General features: G+C 43.9%; 1 protein-coding gene across 6 annotated transcripts in view; it reads left to right on the top strand.

Annotated features, from left to right (window-relative positions):
* Window positions 1-23677, top strand: part of cers6 (ceramide synthase 6) — a 319130-nt gene that overhangs the window by 155290 nt on the left and 140163 nt on the right. For all 6 annotated transcript variants that reach the window (XM_041201235.1, XM_041201234.1, XM_041201233.1 and 3 more), the window contains one exon: window positions 22158-22215. In XM_041201235.1, coding sequence (XP_041057169.1) covers window positions 22158-22215 — 58 coding nt within the window. The remainder of the gene's footprint in view (window positions 1-22157; window positions 22216-23677) is intronic.

Genomic DNA, 23677 nt, shown 5'->3' with positions numbered 1-23677 from the left:
CAAAGGGAAACATCCTAACAGGTATCTATCCTGTCAAGTCCCCTCAGAATATTATATGTTTCAATAAGATTACCTCGCATTCTTCCAAACTCCAATGTCAACCCAACCTGTTCAACCTTTCCTCGTAAACTAATCCCTTCATCCCAGGAATCAGCTGAGTGAACCTTCTCTGAACTGCTTTTAATGCAATTATATTCTGTTTTTTATACCTACCAGTGTTTTAGCATTCTACACAGTTCAAAGAAAAATGGAACATAAAAAGAAAACAAAAGAAAAACAGTGCAGAAATGGCATTAAAACTTTAAAATGAATTTTATTGTTACACACTTTAAATTAACCCCTATACACTACTTAGTGCCAAGCAACCCTGGAAATCCATTATAAATTGATACCCTCAGTGCATGCTAGAACATAAGAAAACTAGATGTATATCGAAATACTGGCACTCAGTCTTATTTCACACATTATTATGAATCTCCTGTTATGTAAATGCATGGGGAGAGCAAAATCGGCAGAGATTCAGCAGAACGGATTTTCACCCAAGTTAAATGGTCCCATTAAATTGATGACTTCCTGAAAGACAGATTTTTTTTTTGTGGATTGCAATGAGACAATGCAACTTGGAATGAGAAAAATAAAATTTAAACATGAGCAAATGTGGAAAAGAGTCTGGTGTGATGAAAGTTTCCAATAAACATAAATTTAGTTTAAGCAATATGTTTATGCATGGTGATCCATTTAAAATATATGCAAACTCTTTGGTGATTTAACGCCATTGTCAAAACAAAACAGTTATACATTTATAAAGGACAATTATTGCTTTTTACTGAATGATTCATGAGAACAAAACACAGTCAGATATTTCTATTTAAAATTTTTCTTATTCTTTCTAATCACAGTGGTTGTCTACAGACTTTACTGTTTCATCAATATATTATTGTGCTACACAAACCTTGAACGGTAACATTCTGTGAAAAATTCTTTGAGCCTCGGCAGCACTTTTCACTCGCTGAAAGCTGCACTGTTTCAAGTTTAGATCCATAATTATTCTTCATTTTATAGTATGATCATGGAGGTAATTTTAACTAAAACAACACATTGGTTCTGTCTTCCATCATTTATTGATAATCTTGACATAAGAACTGCAATTTTTTCAGTAAAAATAATTTTTCTTGCCCTAGAGAACAGCTACACTTGTTTTGAATTAGCGGATTTCTCATTGTTAAGTTGTTTGTTTATTATTGAGGAAACACTACTATAGAGACCGAGAGTAATGATGATGTAAAGCTGTGTGGGGGATACAAAAAGGCTGCAAAGAAGTACAGGCAGGTTAAGCAAATGGGCAACAACGTGCCAGATGATGTATAATGTGGTGAAGTGTGAGGTTATTCACTTTGGCAGTAAGAATACAAAAATGGTGTATTTTTTAAAAGGCGTAAAACTTCTAAATGTTTATGTTCAGAGGGTCTTGGATGTACTTGTACAAGGAAGACAGGAAGTTAGTATGCAGCCACAGGAAGCGATTAAGAAAGCAAATGGCATATTGGCCTTCATTGCATGGAGATTGGAGTACAAGAACAAGGAAGTCTTTCTACAATTGCACAGGACTTTAGTGAGACTACACCTGAGTGTGTCTCTTAACTGAGTCCAACTGGATTATAAATATTGGGCCCACTGAAGGACTCTTGTGTTCCTCCAATGGTCACCCATGTTAAATAGTCTTGTGTGCAGTTTTGGTCTTCGTAGTTAAGGGGAGATACGGTTTGGAAAATTGCCTTTCTGCAGTGTAACCACAGACTTCCCATAGTCATATGACCTCTGATATCATCCTTGGTGTAGAAAGGCTTGGCAGAAGCCATTTCGTCTATCACTTGGAACATGGTGTCAGGAAATTCTCCTGTCTTCACCTGTAATAGACCTACATATGTCGTAGCTAATCTTTCCCTTTTCACATATCTAAAGAAGTTTTATAGTCCACCTTTATGTTTCTCGCTAGCTTACATTCATATCCTCTATTCCCCTTTCTTTATCAGTTTCTTGGGACAGGATTTTCCCCCCATCGGGAGCGAAGTTGAATGGCAGGCACGCACAGGCGCGCTTCCAATCGGCGCCCCCAATGGGGGCATGGCGCCATTTTACGTGGGCGGGCCAATTAAGGCCCACCCAGCGCAATGTGCGCACAGAAGCGTCCCTGTGCGGACGGGGGGAATCCCAAAATCGAGAGTGCGCTCTTTCGCGCATGCAACATGAAAGAACGCACCCAGCTGCCTCAGGGAGGTTGGCTGTTCTGTGACAAATATTAAAAATGGAAAAAAAAAATCCTTACATGTCCCCTCATGTGACACTGTCACATGAGTTGGGACATGAAAATAATTTTTACAAAAGCTTTAATAAAAGTTTTGAAAACCTACACGAAACCTCATCCTGCCCGTGGATGAGGTTTCATGCTTTTTCTAATTCCCACCGGAGCTCTTGGCCTGCCCGCCAATCTTAAGGTTGGACGGGCAGGTCCATTAATTAGCTAATTGGCTAAATGACTCTGTCAATGGCCTGATTTTGCTGGATAATTTAATTGTGGCATGGTGACGTTGGGAGATGTCACCGTGTGTCACTTTTATGCATCAGCGAGCGGGCCATGCCCCCTGCTCGTCGACGGGAATATCCCGCCCTTGGTCTTTCTTTGCTGGTTTCTAAGTTACTCCCAATCCTCGGGCCTACCACTTATTCTGGCAAATTTATTAGTCACTTCCTTTGATCTACTACAATCATTTTCATCTTTTGTTAGCCACAATTGATTCACCTTTCCTGTTGGGTTTTTGTGTCTTAGTGGAATGTATATTTGTTGTAGACTGTGTCATACATCTTTAAATACTAGCCATTGCCTATCTACAGTTAATGTTTTTAGTGTATTTTCCCAATCACCATAGCCAACTTGCCTCTCAAACCTTTATTGCTTCCTTTGTTCAGATTTAATACCCTAGTTTCAGAATGAACTGTATCACACTTAATGTAAAATTCTATCATATTATGGTCACTATTTCCTAAAGGCTCCTTTATGGGAAGGCTATTAATTAGTCCTTTCTCATTACTTAATACTAAATCTAAAATGGCCTGATTCCTAGCTGGTGCTTCAATATATTGCTCCAGAAACCCACCTCGTACATACTCCAGTAATTTATCCCCCACAGCATTAGTGCTAATTCAGTTTACCCAGTCTGTATGTAAATTGAAATCACCTGTTATTACTGTATTTCCAATGCTACATGCAGCTCTAATTTCCTGATTTACATTGTGCCCAATGTTAGCACTACAATTTGTTGGCTATAAACAATTCCCACCACTGTTTTCTGCACTTAGCTCTACCCAAACTGATTCTACATCTTGATCTTTCGATCTAAGATCCTCTTTCACTCATGTACAGATCATGACCCTAATTAACAGCACTACAACACCTCCTTTTCCTTTTTGTCTATCCTCCCTAAATGACGAATATCCTTGAATATTCAGTTCCCAGTCTTGGTCATCTTGTAACCACATCTCTAAAATGGCAATTAAATCATATCCTCTGTTTGTGCCTTCCAATCATCTACCTTATTGTGAATGTTGCATGCATTCAGACAGAGTGCCCTTAACCTTGTCTTTTTAACATTATTCCACATTCTGATCCTGTTTGATGCCTGCCTTTACCTCATCTGCCTTCTAATTTCAATTTCCACTTTCCTACTTCCTGTTACTTGTTTTGCTTCCCTCCAATCTGAGCTCCCTCGAAGGTTCCCACCCCCCTGCCAATCTAGTTTAAACCGTCCCCAACAGCACTAGCAAATCTCCCTGCACAGATGTCCATCCATGATGAAAGTCAGTGATCTTCCAGGAGTGGAAGTGATTGTTAATTATCTTCTAGTCTATGTATTTGGAGATACGATGGAAGAATCCATCACAGGCCATGATCAGAATCCAGTCAGATCGCTAGAGAGAGCTCACCTGATAAACCTGAAGCGGAATAAAAAAAACTGCAACTGAAGAAGATGGCATTCAAGTACATAGGTCAAGTACTGACAGCAAAAGGAGTTTGCCCTGATCCTGATAAGGTGTGAGCTGTAGCAGAAATGCAGCAGCCAACAGATTTGAAGGCAGTGCAACGATTCGTTGGATTTGTGAACTACCTAGCAAAGTTCTTGCCCAATTTTTCATTGGACTGTGAATCTCTACACAAGCTCACTGCAAAGGATGTTCAGTAGTACTGGGGGCACAGAACAAGAAGCCACTTTCACTCACTTTAAACAACTAGTGTTGACAACATAATTGCTGAGGTACATGATGTTAACGATGAGGTCACCTGCCGTGTGAGACAGGACTTGGAGCAACCCTTTTGAGCAAGGGCAACCAGTTCCGTTTGCATCCAGAGCATTAATGCAAACAGAATGATGCTACACCCAGATTAAGGAAGAGTGCCTGGCTATCGTCTTTGCTTTTGAGCATTTTAGTCAGTACCTGTTTGGGAGAGACAAAGTGATGGTAGAATCTGATCACAAGCCACTTCAAAGCATCTTCTTAAACCACTTCTATCTGCTCCAAAGTATCTATAAAGGGTTTTACTTCGTTTGCAGAGATATCATTTGGAAGTACAAGCAAGGGAAGCAGATGTACATTGCCTACATGCTGTCAAAAGCTGCACTCTCTTTGAAGAAAGTTGATAATGGTACTACTGACTGTGAAATCCTCCAAATTCAACGAGAAGCAACAGCATGACATTCCCTGGAACTCGTAAACCCGGCAGAAACATTGAATCTGACAGACAAGTGTCTTACTCAGATCAAGCAAACTACCCAATGACATGCAACTCTCCTAGTGCTGCAGGATTTGGTGATGAAGGGATGGCTGGTTACCATCTATACACCTATTATAAGAGTACTAAGCATGTACGGATGAAATGATTGCCCAAGATGGCATCTTGTGCAAAGGAACTAGAGTCATCAACCCTCAGGAGATGAGGAAAGAGATGCTGAAGCGCATCAATGCAAGCCATCAAGTCTAGCCTGAGGAAGGCAAGGGAAGTGCTTTACTGGCCAACATGAGCAATGAGGTCAAGGACCATATCAGTCAATGCAACGTTTGTAATAAACATCAAGCCTTTTCTAAATTCATTCAAGAGATATGGGCATCGCTGGCTGGGCCAGCATCTATTGCTCACCCCTAATTGCCCTTGAGATGGTGGTGGTGAGCTGCCTTCTTGAACCACTGCAGTTCCTTTGATATAGGTATACCTATAGTGCTGATAGGAAGGGAGTTTCGAGATTTTGACCCAGCGACAGGGAAGGAATGATGATATATTTCCAAGATAGGATGGTGTGTGTCTTGGAGGGGAACTTCCAGGTGGTGGTATGTGTATCCTGCCCTTGTCTTCTAGGTGGTAGTGGTTGTGGATTTGGAAGGTGCTATCTAAGGAGGCTTGGTGAGTTCCTGCAGTGCATCTTGTAGTTGGTACGCACTGCTGCTACTGTGTATCTGTGATGGAGGGCATGAATTTTTGTGGATGTGGTGCCAAACAAGTGGGCTGCTTTGTTCTAAGCAAGCTAAAGAGCTGCTCATGGCTCATGCCATTCCAGACAGACTATGGATGAACCTTGGAAGAGATCTCTTCACTCTCTTTGGATCTGGCTATCTCGTCACCATTAACAACTATTCAGACTAGTGTGAGTTAAACAAGCTGACATCAACCATCATCAGTGAGATCATAGAATGCCTGAAAGCACACTTCAGTAGTTACCGAATTCCTGAAAGTGTGATGGGTAACAATGGCTCTCAGTTCACAAATGAAGAATTCAGGCACTTCATAAAAGATTGGGAAGTTCAGCACTACACTTAATCCTCACATTTTGCCCAGTCAATGGAAAGGCTGAAGCAGCAGTGAAAATTGCAAAAGGGGTCATCAAAAAATCGAGTAGATCCAGCACGGTTGTGTAAAGGCAATTCTAGAGTGGAGAAACACACCAACTGAGGGCATGGGAAGCAGTCCAGTTCCGTGACTAATGTCACACCACACCCAAACTACTCTGCCAATAGCTAAAACACTACTGAAGTCAGAAGTAGCAATAGGCATGAGTGACAAAATCAAAGTGAAACAACAGGAAACCAAATTTCACTTAGATAAAGCTGCCAAATCATTGCCAGAGCTGAGAATTGGAGAGCTGGGCAGAGTGCAACATTCAATGCTGTCAACAAAAGTCAGCCCCTTGATAACTTGAGAACTTAGAGAAGTTGTAACCTTGATCATACACAGTGAAAGTGAACAACCAGATATATCATCATAACCGCAGACATATACGTGGAATGGAGAAACTGATCTTTCACAGCAGACAGCTGAAGATGAAGATGTGAGTTCACCAACCACACAACGAACTGAATGAACATCAGTTCTAGAGGTTAACTGTTCCCCAACAAAGGCATTGGATCAGCAGCAACAATTACCACAGCAGCAACACTCACCATAGCAGCAACATTCCCCAATTAGGCAACATCACTCCAGGAATGAGCAGACACCAGATGCATGGCCAATAATAACCCACACGCATACCATTAGAAAATCTGAATGCTTTAAGGCTTATGTGTGCAATGCATGTGTAGGGACAGACGAAAGTGGATCAGACTAGTATGACCAGCTTTCTGCACATGCCTGATGATTTTCATTGTAGACCATTTGTGTACCTGACTTGTAACTGTAAGTTATAGCTTATGCAGGTTATTTTTTTATATGAGGGGGAATGTTTGGAAAAGTGCCTTTGTGCAGTTTGGCCAAAGGCTTGCCACAATCATGAGACCTTTGATATCATCCTTGATGTATAAAGGCTTGAGAGCACTTCATCCACCACTTGGAACAGATATACTTGTATTGGAGGCAGGACAGTGAATATTTACTATATTGGTTCCTGGGATGAGAGGTTTGTCCAAAGGTGAAAGACAGAGTAAATTGGGCCTATTTTCCACAAAGTTTCGAACAATGAGAGGTAATTTCATTGAAACATATAAGATTGGGAGGGGGCTTGACAGAGTAGACACTGAGAGGTTGCTTTCCCCGGCTGGGGAATCTAGAACACAGGGCACATTCGCAGGTTAAGGGGCCGATCATCTAGGACTGAGATGGGTAGAGTTCACTCAGAGAGTTGTGAATCTTTGGAATTGTCTATCCCAGTGGCTTGTGAATGCTCCATAGTTGAGTATATTTAAGGCTGAGGTAGACAGATGTTTGCTCTCTCAGAGAATCAAGGGGATTGATGCAGGAAAATGGAGTTGAAGCAGAAGATCAGCCATGATTGTGTTGAATGATGGAGCAGGCTCGAGGGGGACACATCGTCTATTCCTGGAAGGAGTCAGAAGTGAAGAAATTCAGGGCTGTTATGAATTTGAAGGCCACTGGCCATAGTGCCCACCTGACCCTCTTCTATATGCCCTTTACTAGGCTTATCACCTCCTTCAAGCTAGTGTTGTGTGTCCATCCATTATGGAGCACCATGTAGCTGAAGGGAAGGCAGTCCTGTTGGTTTTGTTGCTGCTAGTGCTGCATCTGTTGGTGTGGGTCCTGATGCTGTTGATAGTGGTGCTGCTGCTCCTCTCATTCCTTATCAGAGGTCCATGCTATAGCCACATAAGCTGCCCCCATGTTGCAGTAAAGGCTGACAGCAAGGCAGTACAGATCAGGGTGAGGAGAGTCCATGGTAGGTGAAATGACTTTTGAAAAGTTGGAAATCACCTTTGATGCAGTGAAATCAAGCTGTCATAAAAAATGTTGTGAGCACAAGCCTTTAACATAGGCAATTTTACTCTTCAAAGACTTTCGAGCCTGTCAGTTTCATTGAACAGTAACTCCTCACTATACATTTGCCTTGTTAATCCTAAATTCCGTACAGCTTGGGAAACCAGCACACTGGCTGTTAAAGCCAGACGATTGGGTGACATTCACAACTGATTGCCTATTCCCATGCTGAACCCAGCAGTTGCATAGGGGTTTCCTGCTCATCTCCAAACCAGCCCCAGTTAAACCTGGAAATGGTTGGGACCATGTCAGGTTTCCAACACAACTCCACTTCTCAGGGCTTTGACCCCCGCTCGCACCTGAACACAAACCTACTTCACCTTGATAGAATTTTGCACATGAACTCATTTTAATCAATCTTATTAATTTCCTTCTGCAAAATAAACTTTGTACCATGCTCGAAATACTGTGCTTTTTGACAATAAAGATAACAACATATATCGTTTTTTTTTATTGATTTAGCAGTAAGTCTGTGCTCAATGGCTAGAAATATGAATAATTCATTTGGTTCAGACTAGGAATACTGTGCTAGGAATTTCTTAAAGCAGTGCATCAAATTTGCCTTTTTATTCGAAAGCAGTTCACTGCAACCCAGTGGAAAAGAACTATTACTGTCACATTTAAGTTATTTAAATCAGTAAATATTATTGAACTAATAATATACTGGAGATACTTTTGCACTCACACTTGTAATTACCAGAATAAGCCTCTTTGTTGAAATGCTATTTCTTCTGTCACTATCATTAAATTTCTTACAGTACAGAACATTGACACCAGGTTCTGGATTGGTGTTCCTTTTATTTCATGAAGTAGTGTAACTATATGATTTTTAAAAAGCTAGTTGAGTGCCAGTTTCTAATGAACACTGTGTACTTGCTAGGCCAATGGTATTTGGTGGGTTATTGTAAATCTAACTCAAAGAGAACTGATTCAGTTCAAACTGGAGTGTCTTCCTCTCATCACTTCGTTTTCCTACTATCTGTTGATGTTTTTCTTTTCTCTCCCATGTTGCATTATCAAGTTTCATCGTGGCTATTTATTGAATGATTTAGTTGTCTATGAACACAGCCATAGGAGCAGAGTATGCCTGATGGAAATCTGACAGTTGATATCAGGACCGTTAAGCTGAAAGGGGTCAGGAGGTGCAGTAGGTTATCACTATCAATTTTGAGGTTTTTCACCATTTTTAAATGAGAATTAAGTTTGGCATTTTCCAATACTCAAGAATTTCTGACAAATCTAGAAGGCATTTAAAAATTTCAGTTAAATCATAATGAAATCTTGTTGTCCTTCCATTGAATCTACATTGTTTACCCTGGTGCTTTGTTATAATAGTAATTAAAACCATTTAGAGCAATATTTCCACACTGATGATACCCAACTCACAAAAATCCCCAACCTTGTCTTCCATAAAGGTTGATAATGCAATTTGTCAACATTTAGTTTCTCCTTACATCCCCCCTCCCAATTAAATTTCCCATCACAATTTTTGAGCTGCCCAATATTTAAGCATTGCATGCATATTATATTGTGAATTAACATATTTTCTGCAGTTTGATATTCTTTCTTTCCTTTTGTGCCTTTAGTTTTAATTAGATTTTTCTTGACTTCATTTTCCTGGTCCTTTTTCTTGTAGGATTTTCTGTATATTACATAATTCCAGTTTGTTCCTTCTACATTTAATTGCACCACAGCTTAAGCATTTTTGTTTGATGCTAATTTCAGCTGCTCCGATGTTACCAAGGTGTTTGAGTGGCAGGTATCACTGCTGCTGAGTTAAAGGCAGCATAATAATTTACTCTCTGAGTTTGTTTTCATTGTTACACTGGTAACAATATTATAGTAATATATTCAAATGTGGTTTTGAATGTTACTAAATTCTAAGAGGTCTATTTATTGGCATCGATCTAATAGGTCACCTAATTTCATCTATGTAGATACAGTGATGTAGCTATAATTACCCTCAATTACAAGCACAATTATACATAAATATATATAGGATGCTACAGTAGTATGTACTTTCAGGTTTTGTTAACAACTTCTTCTTCAGTTCTCTGGATGAAGGCAGGTCTGACCCACAGCGCCGTGATCTCTACCATGTGTAGAGCAAGGAGGCAGGTCCTGAATCTACCCCAGTGGGAATGGGGATTGAATCCCATACTGTTGGCGTCACTCTGGTCCACACCAGCTGTCCAGCCAACCAACCCTCATGGAATACGAATTGTTGTGGCAGTGGCAGCATGCACTTTTACATGCATGTTGTAGTCCAGAGCTATGAATGACAGGGGCTCCAATTTTCTTTCCATCACATAGCTGACCAGGAATCTCTCCTGCTTTTACTGCTGCCATTGGCATATGTTGGAAGGATTTACAAGTTGCTGCTCAACCTGTTTGATCGCACTATGAACATGATTTGCTTAGCCATCAAGTCCTGGAGTGGAACTTGAGCCTAGAGTTTCTGGCTCAGAGGCAGACATTACCCACTGCAGCACAAGATCTTCCCTTCATTAATAACTGTAGCACCATATTTTACTTCTGTAATATATTTTGATCTTAAAGTATCTCAGCACACAATTCTATTACCAGACATATTACTTGGAGACATATTTAGACTTGTGCTCCTGGTAAGAGTGTGATTTGATTGCCAAATAGGTCATAAGTAGGGAAACAAACATTAGATACTGCTGTGATATAATGACACTTGTCTTAATCGTCTGCTTTGAAAAAGTTAAATAGCTTGACATTTAATTGCAAGCTGTACTTGTTAGAAATGATTATAGCTAGGAAGGAGAAACCACGTTGTGTTGTGCAAGGGAGACCTACTGATTAGTATCAGCTTCAATCTGCTTTTCAGTTTGAGATGATGCATTATATAATGGAAACATTGTGCTTCCTTGAGTAAAGTTAAAGGTTGTCCTTAGGAATTTATAATACTTTACATCTCACCACATCTTACTTCAGGGCCACACATGTTTTAGCCTCCAAATGTTCTGATCATTTGTGTTCCTGCCAGTGAAATATTTTTACTGATATTACTTAAATTGCATATGTTTTTGGAGTTTTGTTTGTAAACTATACAAAAAGTACATGTGGGTGTGGGTGGGGGTGGCGGGGGTGGTGGCGGTGGGGGGGGGGGGGGGGGGGGGGGGGGGGGGGGGGGGGCAATAGGCCCCCCACTGCTGCCACATAAAATGTACCCTGTGGTTTCCTGTTAACTTGCTGAACATTACAAATGTTTAAGTAAAAATGTAAAATGAATTCAAGATTGAAATTACTTTACTTTACATGAATAAGTTATCATGCCTTTGTTAGCTCCAGATTCGACTATTGCAATGCTCTCCTGACGCCCTCCATAAACTTTAACTCCTCCAACACTCTTCTGTCTGTTTCCTAACATGTACCAAATCCTGCACATTCATTACTCTTGTGCTTGCTTACCTGTATATGTCCCAGTCCAGCAATGCCTCTATTTTAAAAATCTTACCCTTCTTTAATCAAATCTTGCCGTTGCTTCTGCCCTCTCCCACCTCTGTAAATACCGGTATTGCAGTCCTCAACTTTTTAAAGAAAAATGACTGTCCATCTTCCAACATTAAGCAAATGTTAGTTGCAAATGCGTACTGGAAGAAAAGTAAAATAAAAAGCTGAGGGTTTCAATTGCTTGGGACCGAAAATAAACACAGCAAGTGAGTGACTTACCCTGCAGGTTGGATGCTGTGCACTATACGCTGGCTTTAGAGAAGATAACTAGTTTGGAAACTCCATCTTGTCCCCCTGTGGTAAATGAGAGTTGGAATAAAAGCTGCTCCATCGTTGCCGCTGAGGTCATCTCCAAAGGTGACAGACGATGCTGGGCTCACACAGCTCTTCCTTGCCCGATCTGCTGTCTTGACAGGGATTTATCCCAGTTCATTTCGATTTAATCTGCTTTCTCTTCCACCCTTTTATGAGGTTTGGAGAGGGGATACCTGCTTTGTTTATTCACATATATCCACCAGTAAACACTCATTTTGAGTATGGGGTGCAAGAGACAGCGAATCAGCTGGTAAGTACTACAAGATGTATTACATCTGTCACCACGATGTTGAAGCGTGAGGTCCCCCAAAGCATGGGGTTGGGTAGCCCCGATTTGACATACCCTAGAGGCGGCTCTGTCTGTGCTCTTCCTTACAGTGCACTGTTAAAGTTGCTTAAGTAATGTATTTCTAGGTCCAGTAGTTTCACTTTCGTCTATTTTAGCCAAACTTTGCAGCACATAGTTATAGCACAAGAGGCATGAAAATCCAGATATTTAGATACCATACATATTAAAGTCAACCCTCATGACCTTTGACCAAAAAATCCCTGATTTTTCATAGGCCTCATGTAAAGTTGATCCTAGTTTTTCAGACTGTGTTTGATTATTAAATACTTACCAGTAATACTTCTGTTTATTAATTTAAAGGCACGCGTGGGAACCTTTAGATTTTCCTTCTGCCAATTTTAGCAGCAATCTCCCAGCCAATCGACAAGGCTAATGTGTACCACATGATCTATCATAGTGTCTTAAAGAAAGAATAACAGGTACGCAGTTCAATTTAAACTAGAGAAAAAAGCGGCAGTGTTAGGTTAGTGCCCACTCTCTTCCTCTGCCATGTGCCCAAGCCCCCAATTCTTCCTCTCCGCCCCAAGGCGCAGTCTCCTGCCTCCTAACCCTGCACATCTCCCTGCTTTATCCCCCCTCAATTTGACTTATATCTCTCTTCCCACTCCAGTTGGTCCTCTGCCTGGCTCTCTGTGGTATCATTCTGGGGGTGTTGGGTCAGGAGGGATGGTAGTGGCATTACCAAGCCCACCTTCCAGTCTTCAGGGTCCTTCTCCTTCTTTAAGATCACTTGCTGCCTCTTCCAGTGATACACTTGCATCCCCACATTGCATCACCAGCGTTCTATGCCTTTGAACTGAGATGCCCTTTCTAAATGGCAGGAACCCCACCACGTGCTCAGCATGCACCTGCAATGAGTCCTGACCCAGGAAAAAGGATTATGGTTAAGGCAGATACAAAATGGTTTCTGAAAGAGCCATCATACCAGAGCTTCAACCAAACAAGCAAAATCAATACCTCCCCCATAAACTCCCACCATGACTTTTAAATACTTTCATTACAAAATATATAAGCGGCTCCATTTGAATTTTGCTGATGCACTTCATTTGCAGTTTATTTTGTTTGGATCTGTACATAGCACAGGAATTTTTACTGATTAAGAAAACTAACTGAGATTTTGTGGCAAGACTGTAACTAACTCGAAAACCTTGAAGAATTCCTGAATTGTGACAAAGCAGCAATTTGTGAATGATGCCTGACCCTTAAAACATGCCGCTGTCTTAATTTTACTGTAAATGATATTTGTGTTACAGTTTTGCTATTTAAAACAATGAGTGAGAAAGTGGGATCACATGTGTCCATTTTTTGGGTACCCTTAGGGCTTTAAAATATCGTCCAAGGCACACCCACGCACAAGGGCCAGATTTTCAATCTGGAATTTGAAACCTGACACACAGGTGAATTTGGGGCCCTGATCCCATGTCCTGAGCTGTCTTCAAGTTCAAATGGCCAATTGGCCAGCAGACAAGTTGTGCATTGAGCACCTTCATGAGGCAGGAGCTGCCTACCTTGTTCCAGCCGCAAAGGTGGCAGCAGCCATGTTAGGAGCTGCTGCAACCTTGTCGATTTCAGCAGACATCTCTTTGGAAGGCCAGGAGGTCAAATGAGACAGACAGCGACTTTCCACAACAAGGTAAGGGCAAGCCCTCATGTCAGTACTAACTGGTCCCACGAATTCCTCTCAAAACCATCTCCAAAGAAGCTTACTCAGGCCCCGTGGTGAAACTGACACTAGTGTGCACCAGACTCTTCAGAATCACCACGAAAAGTTTTGAAAATTTCACTGCATTCCAGATAGACCCCCCCCCCCAACAAGCTCCTTGAGGGCCTTCTCTTCTCCCCAACGCCAGCCCATTGAAAATTCAAATTTGTCCCAGAGAAGCAGGATGCTGATGACCTCCAAGACTGTGATTTTTACAGCCCGCACACTGGGTCCCGACCCCGCGAACCTTTCAAAATCCCGAGCCATTTTGGTGAGGGCATGCTGCACACGGTGAGAATTGACCAGCGTTATATAAAGCAGTTAGATCATGATGCCAATTGACATGCATCACAGATTTGACGCCAGCGGTGCTGTTTTAGAGCTCAATGCCCCAGTCTATATCCTACTTTAAATTTTACACAGCTGAACATGTGTTCAGTAGCAGGAAAGGAGCCCCAGCCCGAACTGGTTAAAGGGATCAACAACTGTTACAGATTTGTTGCTGCTTGATTTCTTCCAGCTGTTGCTATCATTCTGCAATTGTTTGGTGATTTCTATGGTTCCTTAAAGTTGCAAAATACTACAGGGTGTGATATGGCAATTGTTGAAAGAGTTTTTAATGACTTGCTTTCTACCCAACACTTGCAGCCCATGCCAGCTGTATCCAAGCCACCATGCAAAACCAAAGGGTGGTTAGTGGGTGACAAGGGCCGTCTACTGGCCAGATGATTACTGATGCCGGTGCGCAGCCCATGCACTCCTGAGCATATAATGAAAGCCACACTGCCTCACGAAAGGTAATAGAGCAGACAAATGGTAAGCTGAAAAAATGTTTCCATTGCCTGGACTGTTTTGGAGAAACCCTGCAGCATTCAAGAGAGCAGGTGTCAGGACTCACGATGGGCTGCTGCATGCTGCACACCCTCAACATCATAAGGGCACAGCCCTTGCCACAAGCTAAGTAGTGAGCAGCTAAGAAGCAGGAACATGAGGAGGAAGATTGGAGGAGAAACCTAGACTGCCCCTTTCTAGCTGGGCTTTCGGGAAGAATTCATCTGACAGTAATAGCAATAGCCACAGCCTTATTTTCCCATTCATCAACATCCCCACACCTTGGGAAGGATTTTGAGCGTGCGGGCATAGTTGGTGGGTCTGGGAGTGGCCAGGAAATGGGCCACTGCCTGCGATCGGCCCTCGACCATGATTTCAAACTGGCGGGCCAGTTAAGGCCCGCTGAGCGTGAATGGCAGCTCCCCAATTGTTGGGAAGGCAGAGGCAGGGGCCTGTTGGCTTTAAAACCGGCACAGTTAGGTCTTGGAAAGCTGCCGGCAACAAAGACATCTTCAGTGTTGTCAGCAGGAGATTAAAAATTATGGATACCAGTGCGGCTGCAGACGCCAAGCGAGAGAGCAGGTAGGGTGGGCACTCGGCTTCCTGGTTTTCTGATGAGTGCCTCACGGTCCTCCTGAAGGAGGTGGCTGCCAGGAGGGGCACCCTTGTCCCTAATGATGGAAGGAGGAGGCCTCCGCACCTTACAGAAAGAGCTTGGGAGGAGGTAGCAGCGCTGGTCAGGAGCCATGATGTTGTGCGGCGCACCTGGATCCAGTGTCGCAAGGGGCTTACTGACCTGCTGTGCTCAGGAAGGGTGAGTACCATTTTGGCATAGATCAGTGTGTTGAACTGTTAAGGGCTGGCCATGCCCCCTTGGAGCTCCGGGGTGTTAGAGTCTGAGTGCCAACTATCAATGCCGCAGGAGCTGGCCAAGGGGGTGAGCCCTGGCTGCTTGGACTGAGTGCCTTGCGGCTCGAGGGCCACAACTCAGATATGCCCTGCAAGGTGCTCCTCAGGTGGGGTTGGCCAGGCTGCAATGGCGCTGCAGGTAGAGAGTGAACTAATCATTGGGCCTCTGTTCATTCAGGAGATGATGACCCATAAGAAGATTGAAAGGTCACAGATTTGTGGAGGCCCCCAAACCTCCTAATCCTATCCAGATACGAGCAGGACGCCTTGGAGCTGGAGAGGGGCCACACACCTCGGCCAAACGATTGGGCAGACGCTGGAGTGTCAAATAGAGGTAAGAGTGTAGTGCACAGAGGTGAGAGTTTCGGATGGTGCAAACATCCTTGTGTAATCTCAGAATTGATGGGAGCGTCAAAACGAGATTCCCCATTGATCATTGAAAGACAATGGCACCATGATGCAGATCTCAATGGTCTCACCAGGGTGCCTGGCATTCACAGTAACAGTGTGATGACTTTAACATGTCATTGTCCTCCCTTAGGTTTTCCACCACGCACCCAATCGCAGGACCCCAAAACCTACCCCTGATGTCAGAGGACCGCCAGGCTCCACATGCACCTACGTCACACCTGCTCTCTGAACTAAGCACCAACACAGATACCAGAACCTTGATGGGTGTTAGATCTTCGTCTAGAATGTCGGTGCACAGTAGTGAGGGGACTCGCTTGAGGTACACGTGGAGGCAGAGAGTACCGGCTGTTGGAGGACTGCTGGAGACCAGAACGATGCTCAGTTGAAGGCAGATGATGAGCCTCTGGAGTCGTCCATTAGGTGGCAGATGCTGTATATCCAGTGAGATGTGTGGGAGGATCTGGCAGAGATCCATGCGGGTATGTGTGCCATGGTCTCCATTATGGAGGAGACCATGCGGAGTATGAGCACTCATGGCCGAATACACTGCCTCCTCCATTGAGAGAGTGGCAACTCTCATGGAGAGGCAGCTCCAGGAACAGAATCAGGGGTTCCTGGGGTTGCGCTCAGACCTGCGGGCCCTCACACAGGCACTGATCTCAGGTGGTCAGTGTCTGTGTGGGAGATGGATGAGGCACCCAGTATCCCAACTAGGTGCCCGTCCATCATTGGTAAGCAGGGAGGTCCAGAGCAACCTCACATTGGCGCATGAGCTGTCTTGTCGCTGCGGGCTCCTCTCAGGGCGCCCTGGGTGATGACAGTAGTTCCTCCACCCTTCTGCCAGTGACCGTGGCATCTGATAAGGCTGTGGCAACTGGAAGGATGCTATGTGTGGCACTGGCCCCTCCCTCCCAGGCGGGGCCAGCAGAGGCTTTACTGGGCAGAGGATGACTGCCGAGGTCATCAAGGCCAATGAGACAGCAGAGTCAGCAGGCTGTCTCCAATGCCAGTGCCAGCGAGAGGGGAGCACCAAGATGTAGCACTTGCAAATGTAACTTTAAGGCACCATGAGCACAAAAGGGCCTGGTCATGGATGATCTTCTGTTGTGCAATGTTTTGTTTATTTTAACTGGTTTGGGGTTGAAGACCGGAGAAGGCTCTGTTAATTTGTTTTGACTGTCAACATGAGATAAATTTCCTTTTGTCATAATGGCCTGAGTATGCTTCAACTTCTTTATTTAATGTGGTGCAGGGTATGCCAGTATGTAATGATGGATGTGAGTGGCTCGAAACTTTATTGCACAGGCACTGAGTAGACTTTGGAGTCAAAGGAAAGGGTCTTTTCAGATATCTGGGGTGGAGGCGGCAGCCCTGGCATGAGGTGGTAGTGCTTATTTGGCAGCTTAGCAGAAAGTAAATTGGATCAAGGTGTCCCTGGTTTCCCTGTTTCCCTAGAGGTTACAGAGGCCTGCCTCCATGCCCTCAGCATTCTCCTCACCATGCTCATCTTCTGACTCACTACTGAATTCGTCATCTGTGGCCTGTGGAGCTGCCTCAAGATCCTCTTCCTCCAGTGGGTCCCCCCTTGCCAGTGCCAGATTGTGCAGAGCGCAGCATGTAACCACAATCAGTGAAACCAGCTCTGGGGGGTATTGTAGTGTTCCCCCTGAATGGTCCAGGCATTGGAAGTGAATCTTCAAAAGACCTATGGTGCTTTCTTGTGGTAGGCTCTTTTGTGCCTCTTTGTGGAGGCATGGGTCCTGTTATACCGCTGCTCTACCTCTGTTCTTGGGTGGCAGAGAGGTGTCATAAGCCACCTTTTCAATGGATAGCCCTTATCACCCAGCAGCCATCCATCCAGTCGGGCTGGAGCACTGAAGAGCCTCGGCACCTGGGAGTGTTTCAGGATGTAAGCGTCATGGGAGCTGCCAGGGTATCTTGCACAGACTTGCAGAATCTGCATCCTATAGTCACGCACTATCTGCACGTTCATGGAGTGGAAGCCCTTCCTGCTGATGAAGGCACCGGGCTCACCCACTGGCACCTTGATGGTCATATGTGTGCAGTTGATTGCAGCCTGGGTGTAGGCAAACTTAGCAATCGCGGCATAGCCTCTGGCTCGCTCAGCCTGGCTGGCCTCGTCCGTATGGAAATGAATGAAAGTCAATACCTGCCTGAACAGAGCTCTGTCACCAGCTTGATGCAGCTATGGACAACTGATTTGGAGACTTCACACAGATCCCCTGCTGAGCCCTGGAAAGAGTCAGGTGCATAAATGTTGAGGGCCACTGTGACCTTCAGAGCCACTGGCATGGGATGTCCACCCACACATCTGGAGCTGATTTCAGGCCCAATCATCTGACAAATGGAGGTCACAGTCTCCATGGACAGGCGGAGCCTCCTTCGGCATTGAATTTCTTACGTTTTGAGGTAGCTGCATCGCCGCCTGTAAACCCTGGCGGCAGGATAGTGGCGTCTTCTGCGGCCCCTAACGCCTTGGACTGCTGGCTGGCCCTGCACCCCCTGTGCCTGCGCCTCTCCTCCCACAGGTCCCTCCCCTGGAAGCTGCATTGGGACACCTGGCCTCCTCTCCCTTCCTCCTCAGAGGAAGTGCCACCAGCAAAGACCACAATCCCCATTACCATGGTAACAGAAGGCTGTCTGATACTGGAAGGGTCCACATGGTCTGAATTCTCCAGGGTCCTTGGAGACACCAAGGAGACCTGAATTGAAGCCTGGAAATGCTAACAATGAAGCCCCAAACAGAGATGAAGCTGCCATATACCAATAAGTCACCAGCAGTAAACTCTCTATCAAACTCCTCACTACTCACACTGGCAATGTTGCTGACCCTTTTTATCCAGTCCCTGGATGAGCTTTTTGAAATTGTCAGCAGACCACATGCCTGTTTAGCCAGTGTGACGAGCATGAAATCACATGGACAATGAAAAATCGGCGTCAGTTAACTTTTTAATGACCTTACCGGCCTCTTAATTAATAGGAGCCATGGCTCTAGCTCCCGTTGACCAAAATATTTTGCGAGTGCACATCAGGATGTATGCCCAATGCCATCATTTGTTATTTTTTGCTCAAACGTCTCGGGCACATGCCCGCATACCGAGCGAAAAATTCTGCCCCTTATCTCTGCTCCGTCACTGACCGTCACAGCATCCACTTCACCGAAATACAAAATAAAACCCGCCACAAAATAAACATTCCAAACCAGATTTATAAATGAAATCATGCCATATTGTTTACAGAAGTCAATAATTACCCTTGTGCATTCCCTTAGTGCCTGTCTTCTGTGTGCCTTTGCATGTCCCAGTGCTTCTCGAAGGCCCTGCTGTGAACTGCACTATCTCAGCATGGACAGCAATAGTCTAGGCTGGCGAGCTGACAGACAACAGCAAGGGCACTGGCAGAGTGGCAGGGGTGAAAGGGCAGCAGGCATTGGTATCTGAGCTGGTGGTTGTGTGTGCAAAATTGAAAGACACATGCGGCTTGGTCATCACTATCTTCTTGTTACTCCACTGCCTGACCAGGTTGCACTTCCTAGGTATCTGAAGGGAGCAAGTCAGAAAGGCAATATTATGGTGTGGGGAAGTGGTGAAAAATATGAGGTGCATATTTATACCATTTGCAGAAGGGAGTTTGGGACAAGGGTGAGGTGGATTTTTTTTTACTCTTTTCATGGGATGTGGGTGTCGCTGGCACATGTTGCCCTTCCCTAATTGTACTTGAACTGGGTGGCTTGTTAGGCTATTTCAGAGGGCAGTTAATGTTCAACCATATTCGGGGGTCAAAGTAACGTAAATTTCTTACCAGTATGGCCGTATTGCAACCCTTTTTGCCACCTCCACTCCAGTCAAACAGTGATAATCATTAAATAAAACTCCCAAATCAGAAAGCACAGAATCAGAGCCTTTCACATCCGATTAGTGCTGTTTGTGTTGCTGCCGGGAGTCATTCATTTGGTCACTCACTGAAAAGTCAGAAAGACAGCTGATCTGTACTGCACTTCACAAGGGAATAACTGGGAAAGGAACAGCTGGGGATGTCACCAGGATCAGCACAGTATACCAGAACCAACTGTGTTGAAAACTCCCTTAGTTCAGCTCCAGAAGAAGCTGATGAGAGTGAATGTGTGAGAGAGAGAGGGGGCTTCAGACACTGAGGTGATTGGCCAAATCAAAATGGGAGCCTTCAATGGAATCATAAACACCTCTTCCTCTTACTGTTCTGTGACCTTGGCATCCTGATGTTCCTGCAGAAATCTCCTAAAACTTTGATTTCTCATGGCAATTCCTCTGATTGTTTAATAATGAAAGTACAAATTGTGCAGCAGTACAAGTCAAAAAACGCTCCTTCACTTATATCTATTCAACCCAATCAGAAATACAAATCAACAGTTACAAATGGAGATACTTGGAAATGTGAAAATGCACAGCCTCTTTCTTACCGGAATGCGATACCAGACCATAAAGCTTACTTTTAGCCCTGACCACATTCCTGGAGTCACAGGTAAAGACCAGGCCAGGTAAAGATTTCCTCCCCTAAAGAACTATAGTGTAATAGAAGGATTTTCACAACAATCAATTATAGTTTTGTGGCACTATTACTGAGACTAGCTTTCAATTCCAGATTTTTAAAAATGTATTAATCAAATTTAAATTCCACTAGCTGCAGTGGGATTTGAGCCCACTGTTGAAGGGTCATTCGGACTTGAAACGTTAACTGTGTTCCTCTCCACAGATGCTGCCAGACCTGCTGAGTTTTTCCAGGTATTTTTATTTTTGTTTTGGATTTCCAGCATCCACAGTTTTTGTGCTTTTATCTTTTATTTTTGCACTAGGGCATTGGTCTGGGCCTCTAGATTACTAGTCTAGTAACATTATCACTTCACCACAGTTTTCCTGACTTAAAAAAAAGGATTAGGTATGAGAATATTGTCATTTTCAGTGGTTTCAGTCCTGCTGCTTGCCACAGTCTCAGCAATGGGCATCCAATAATCATCTCCTCCGTGAACATTGAGATACGCAAGGGCATCTCTCCACCTCCACTTAGTTCCTGCTATCTCCAGTTATGCAGCACCTTGTCCTTCAAGAGAGAACGGAATGTGTCACTGAGTGCCATGCAGCCTGGTTGAATAGCTAGCATATGAATGTCAGATTTGTGGCCTGATTGATAGAGATTTTTGTGCGTAATGGGGGTGTGGTGAATTTAGTAGTGGCTGAGTCAACTGGTGCAGATAGTAGGATGTAGCATTTGAAGATACTCCTGTAAGATCATTGAAATTCTTGCATCACTGCATTCATGTCCTCAGGGCTTGATCCAGGCATTGACCTCCATGGCTACTTGCTCTCACTGCCTTCTCAGTGTCTGGAGGGCTTCCTCACCTTCCATGAATACAGTTCATCATTCCTCCTTTCCACCTAGTTCACCGAGACCTCCAGGGCAGTTTCCAAGAGCCTTGGAGCCCATTCTACCTTACATTGTGTCATTCTTCAATATTTCCCATGTCAATATCACTTCCTGCATGACTGCCAGCACCTGCTCCAGCCAAAATGCATCTCCCCTTTAAGAGGTGCAGGCTAGCTTTAAGCAGTGCAAGCTTGCCTTAAGTAATGCTAGCCGCTTACGATACTGGCCCTCTGCTGATGTATCCAACCAATCAACAGTGTGGTAAACGCTGGCTGGGCATTGAAATACTTGAAATGAGCAGGCAGCGTGAAATCTAATTTAGCTCCCTTATATCTTGCCAATTCTAGCTGCCAACATTGCATTGCCAAATTAAGCTTTATACCATTGTACCACATGACAGGCAAAGGTTTATTCCTGAACAAATTTATACTACTAGAAAAAGGACTGTAATAGCATTAACTAACAAGTTTTTTTTTAAACTAATTAAATTTCTTTTTTTGATGTTTATATTACTATACAGTTTACATTACTATCAGACAGGTTGAAGCTGCTATGAGTGTTTCATCTGTGAGTCAAGCTAAGAAGTAGTAAATTTGTTAAGTGAAAGCAGGAAGATTCCAGTGTCATTTCAACATACCTGCACCCAGAACTCAGACCAATGGTCATTCACAACAAGGAATACAGTGCCCTGTTCATTATTGGTCAACAACTCAGAAAACCAAGCTTGCTACTCCTGATATATATTTGCACAAAACCTATGCCCACTCTGAACTTCGAGCTTTTTTCAGATTTGTTCTGCAGCAAATCTTGACTTTCATAACTGTTGCATGTTCTTCTAACGTTACTGTTGTTGATTTTGTAAATCTCTGATATAAATTGCAATGAGTAACTGCTCCATTATGATTATTGTATGTTTTCTTCCTCTACAGGTGGAAGTTTACATTTTACCTTTACATATTTTCCTATGGTGTAAGGTTCCTGAAGAAGGTAAGACTTACCATGTTGAAACATGTTCTTTTATCCCATTTACTAATTTTAATGACAAAGGTTGATGGAAACATAACATAAAGAACACTGCTTTATGCTCATATCTGTTTACTATTTAAAATGCATGAAGGAATGGAGAATTTATGATATGTGAATAATGCCCAGAAACAGGCCTGAAGATGAATGCTTCATTGTCATTGTAAACAACATGCTGCTGGTCTTGAGAATGTTAATGGACTTTAACAGTGGGGCTATATGCTAATCAGACGTTGAACAGACAATGTAACTATGGACAGTGCAGAGAAAAAAGACATAGGCCAGAATTTTATGTCTCATGGGTGGTCGTGTGCCCCACCCGAACGGACATAAAATAACGCAAGATAACGTCGGCACGCAAGATGAAGATGGGCGAGCGTCCCGATGTCATCCCACATGTGAACCATCTTCAGGTTGGCAGGCTCGCACAGGTGTCGGAGCCATGTCCGCCAACAATTAACGGGCCACTTAAGGCCATTAAAAAGGCAATTGATCCAGATTTTACATTGCCTGTGCAATTTTGCACTTGTCGCACGGGCAGGTAGGCAATCCACTTTTAACGAAACCTCATCCAAGAGCGGGATAAAAATGGATCTGCAGCATTATGAATAGTGAAGAGTTCAGGAGATGGTTTGCTGCTGGTTGCTTATTTGAACTTGACAGCTCCTTCTCTGTTTGGAGCTTCATTCTTAGCATTTCTAGGCTTCATTTCATGACTCATTGGTGTATCCAAGGCCTCCCCCCCACCCCCCCCAAAGGATTTTGACTGTGTGGACCCTTCCAGGCACCAGACAGCCTTCTGTTACCCTGTTTTTTTAAATTCATTCATGGGATGTGGGCTTCACTGGCTGGGCCAGCATTTATTGCCCATTCTTAGTTTCCCCTCAGAAAGTGGTGGTGAGCTGCCTTCTTGAACTGCTGCAGTCCATGTGGTGTAGGTACACCTACAGTGCTGTTAGGAAGGGAGTTCCAGGATTTTGACCCAGCGATAGTGAAGGAATGGCGATATATTTCCAAATCAGGATGGTGAGTGACTTGGAGGAGAACTTCTAGGTGATGGTGTTCCCATTTATCTGCTGCCTTTATTCTTCTAGATGGTAGTGGTCATGGGTTTGGTAGGTGCTGTCTAAGGCGCCTTGGTAAATTGTGGTCTCCACTGGTGACACCCCACCTGAGGAGGAAGAGAGGGGCAGAAGGGACAGGAGGCCAGGTGTCCCAATGCAGCATCCAGGAGAGCAACCTGTGGGAGGAGAGGTGCAGGCACAAGGGGTGCAAGGCTAGGAGGTAGTCCAAGGCGTAAGGGGCCACAGAAGATGCCACTATCGTGCTGCCAGAGTTTACAGGTGGTGATGCAGCTACCTCAACATGTCCAAGGTGCAAAGCTGAAGGAGGCTCCACCTCTCAAAAGATACCATGACCTCCATTT

This window comes from Carcharodon carcharias, chromosome 12 (genome assembly GCF_017639515.1).
Source record: "Carcharodon carcharias isolate sCarCar2 chromosome 12, sCarCar2.pri, whole genome shotgun sequence".
NCBI lineage: Eukaryota > Metazoa > Chordata > Chondrichthyes > Lamniformes > Lamnidae > Carcharodon > Carcharodon carcharias.
Note: the sequence above shows the minus strand (reverse complement) of the source record. Positions and strands in the feature narration are given on the sequence as shown.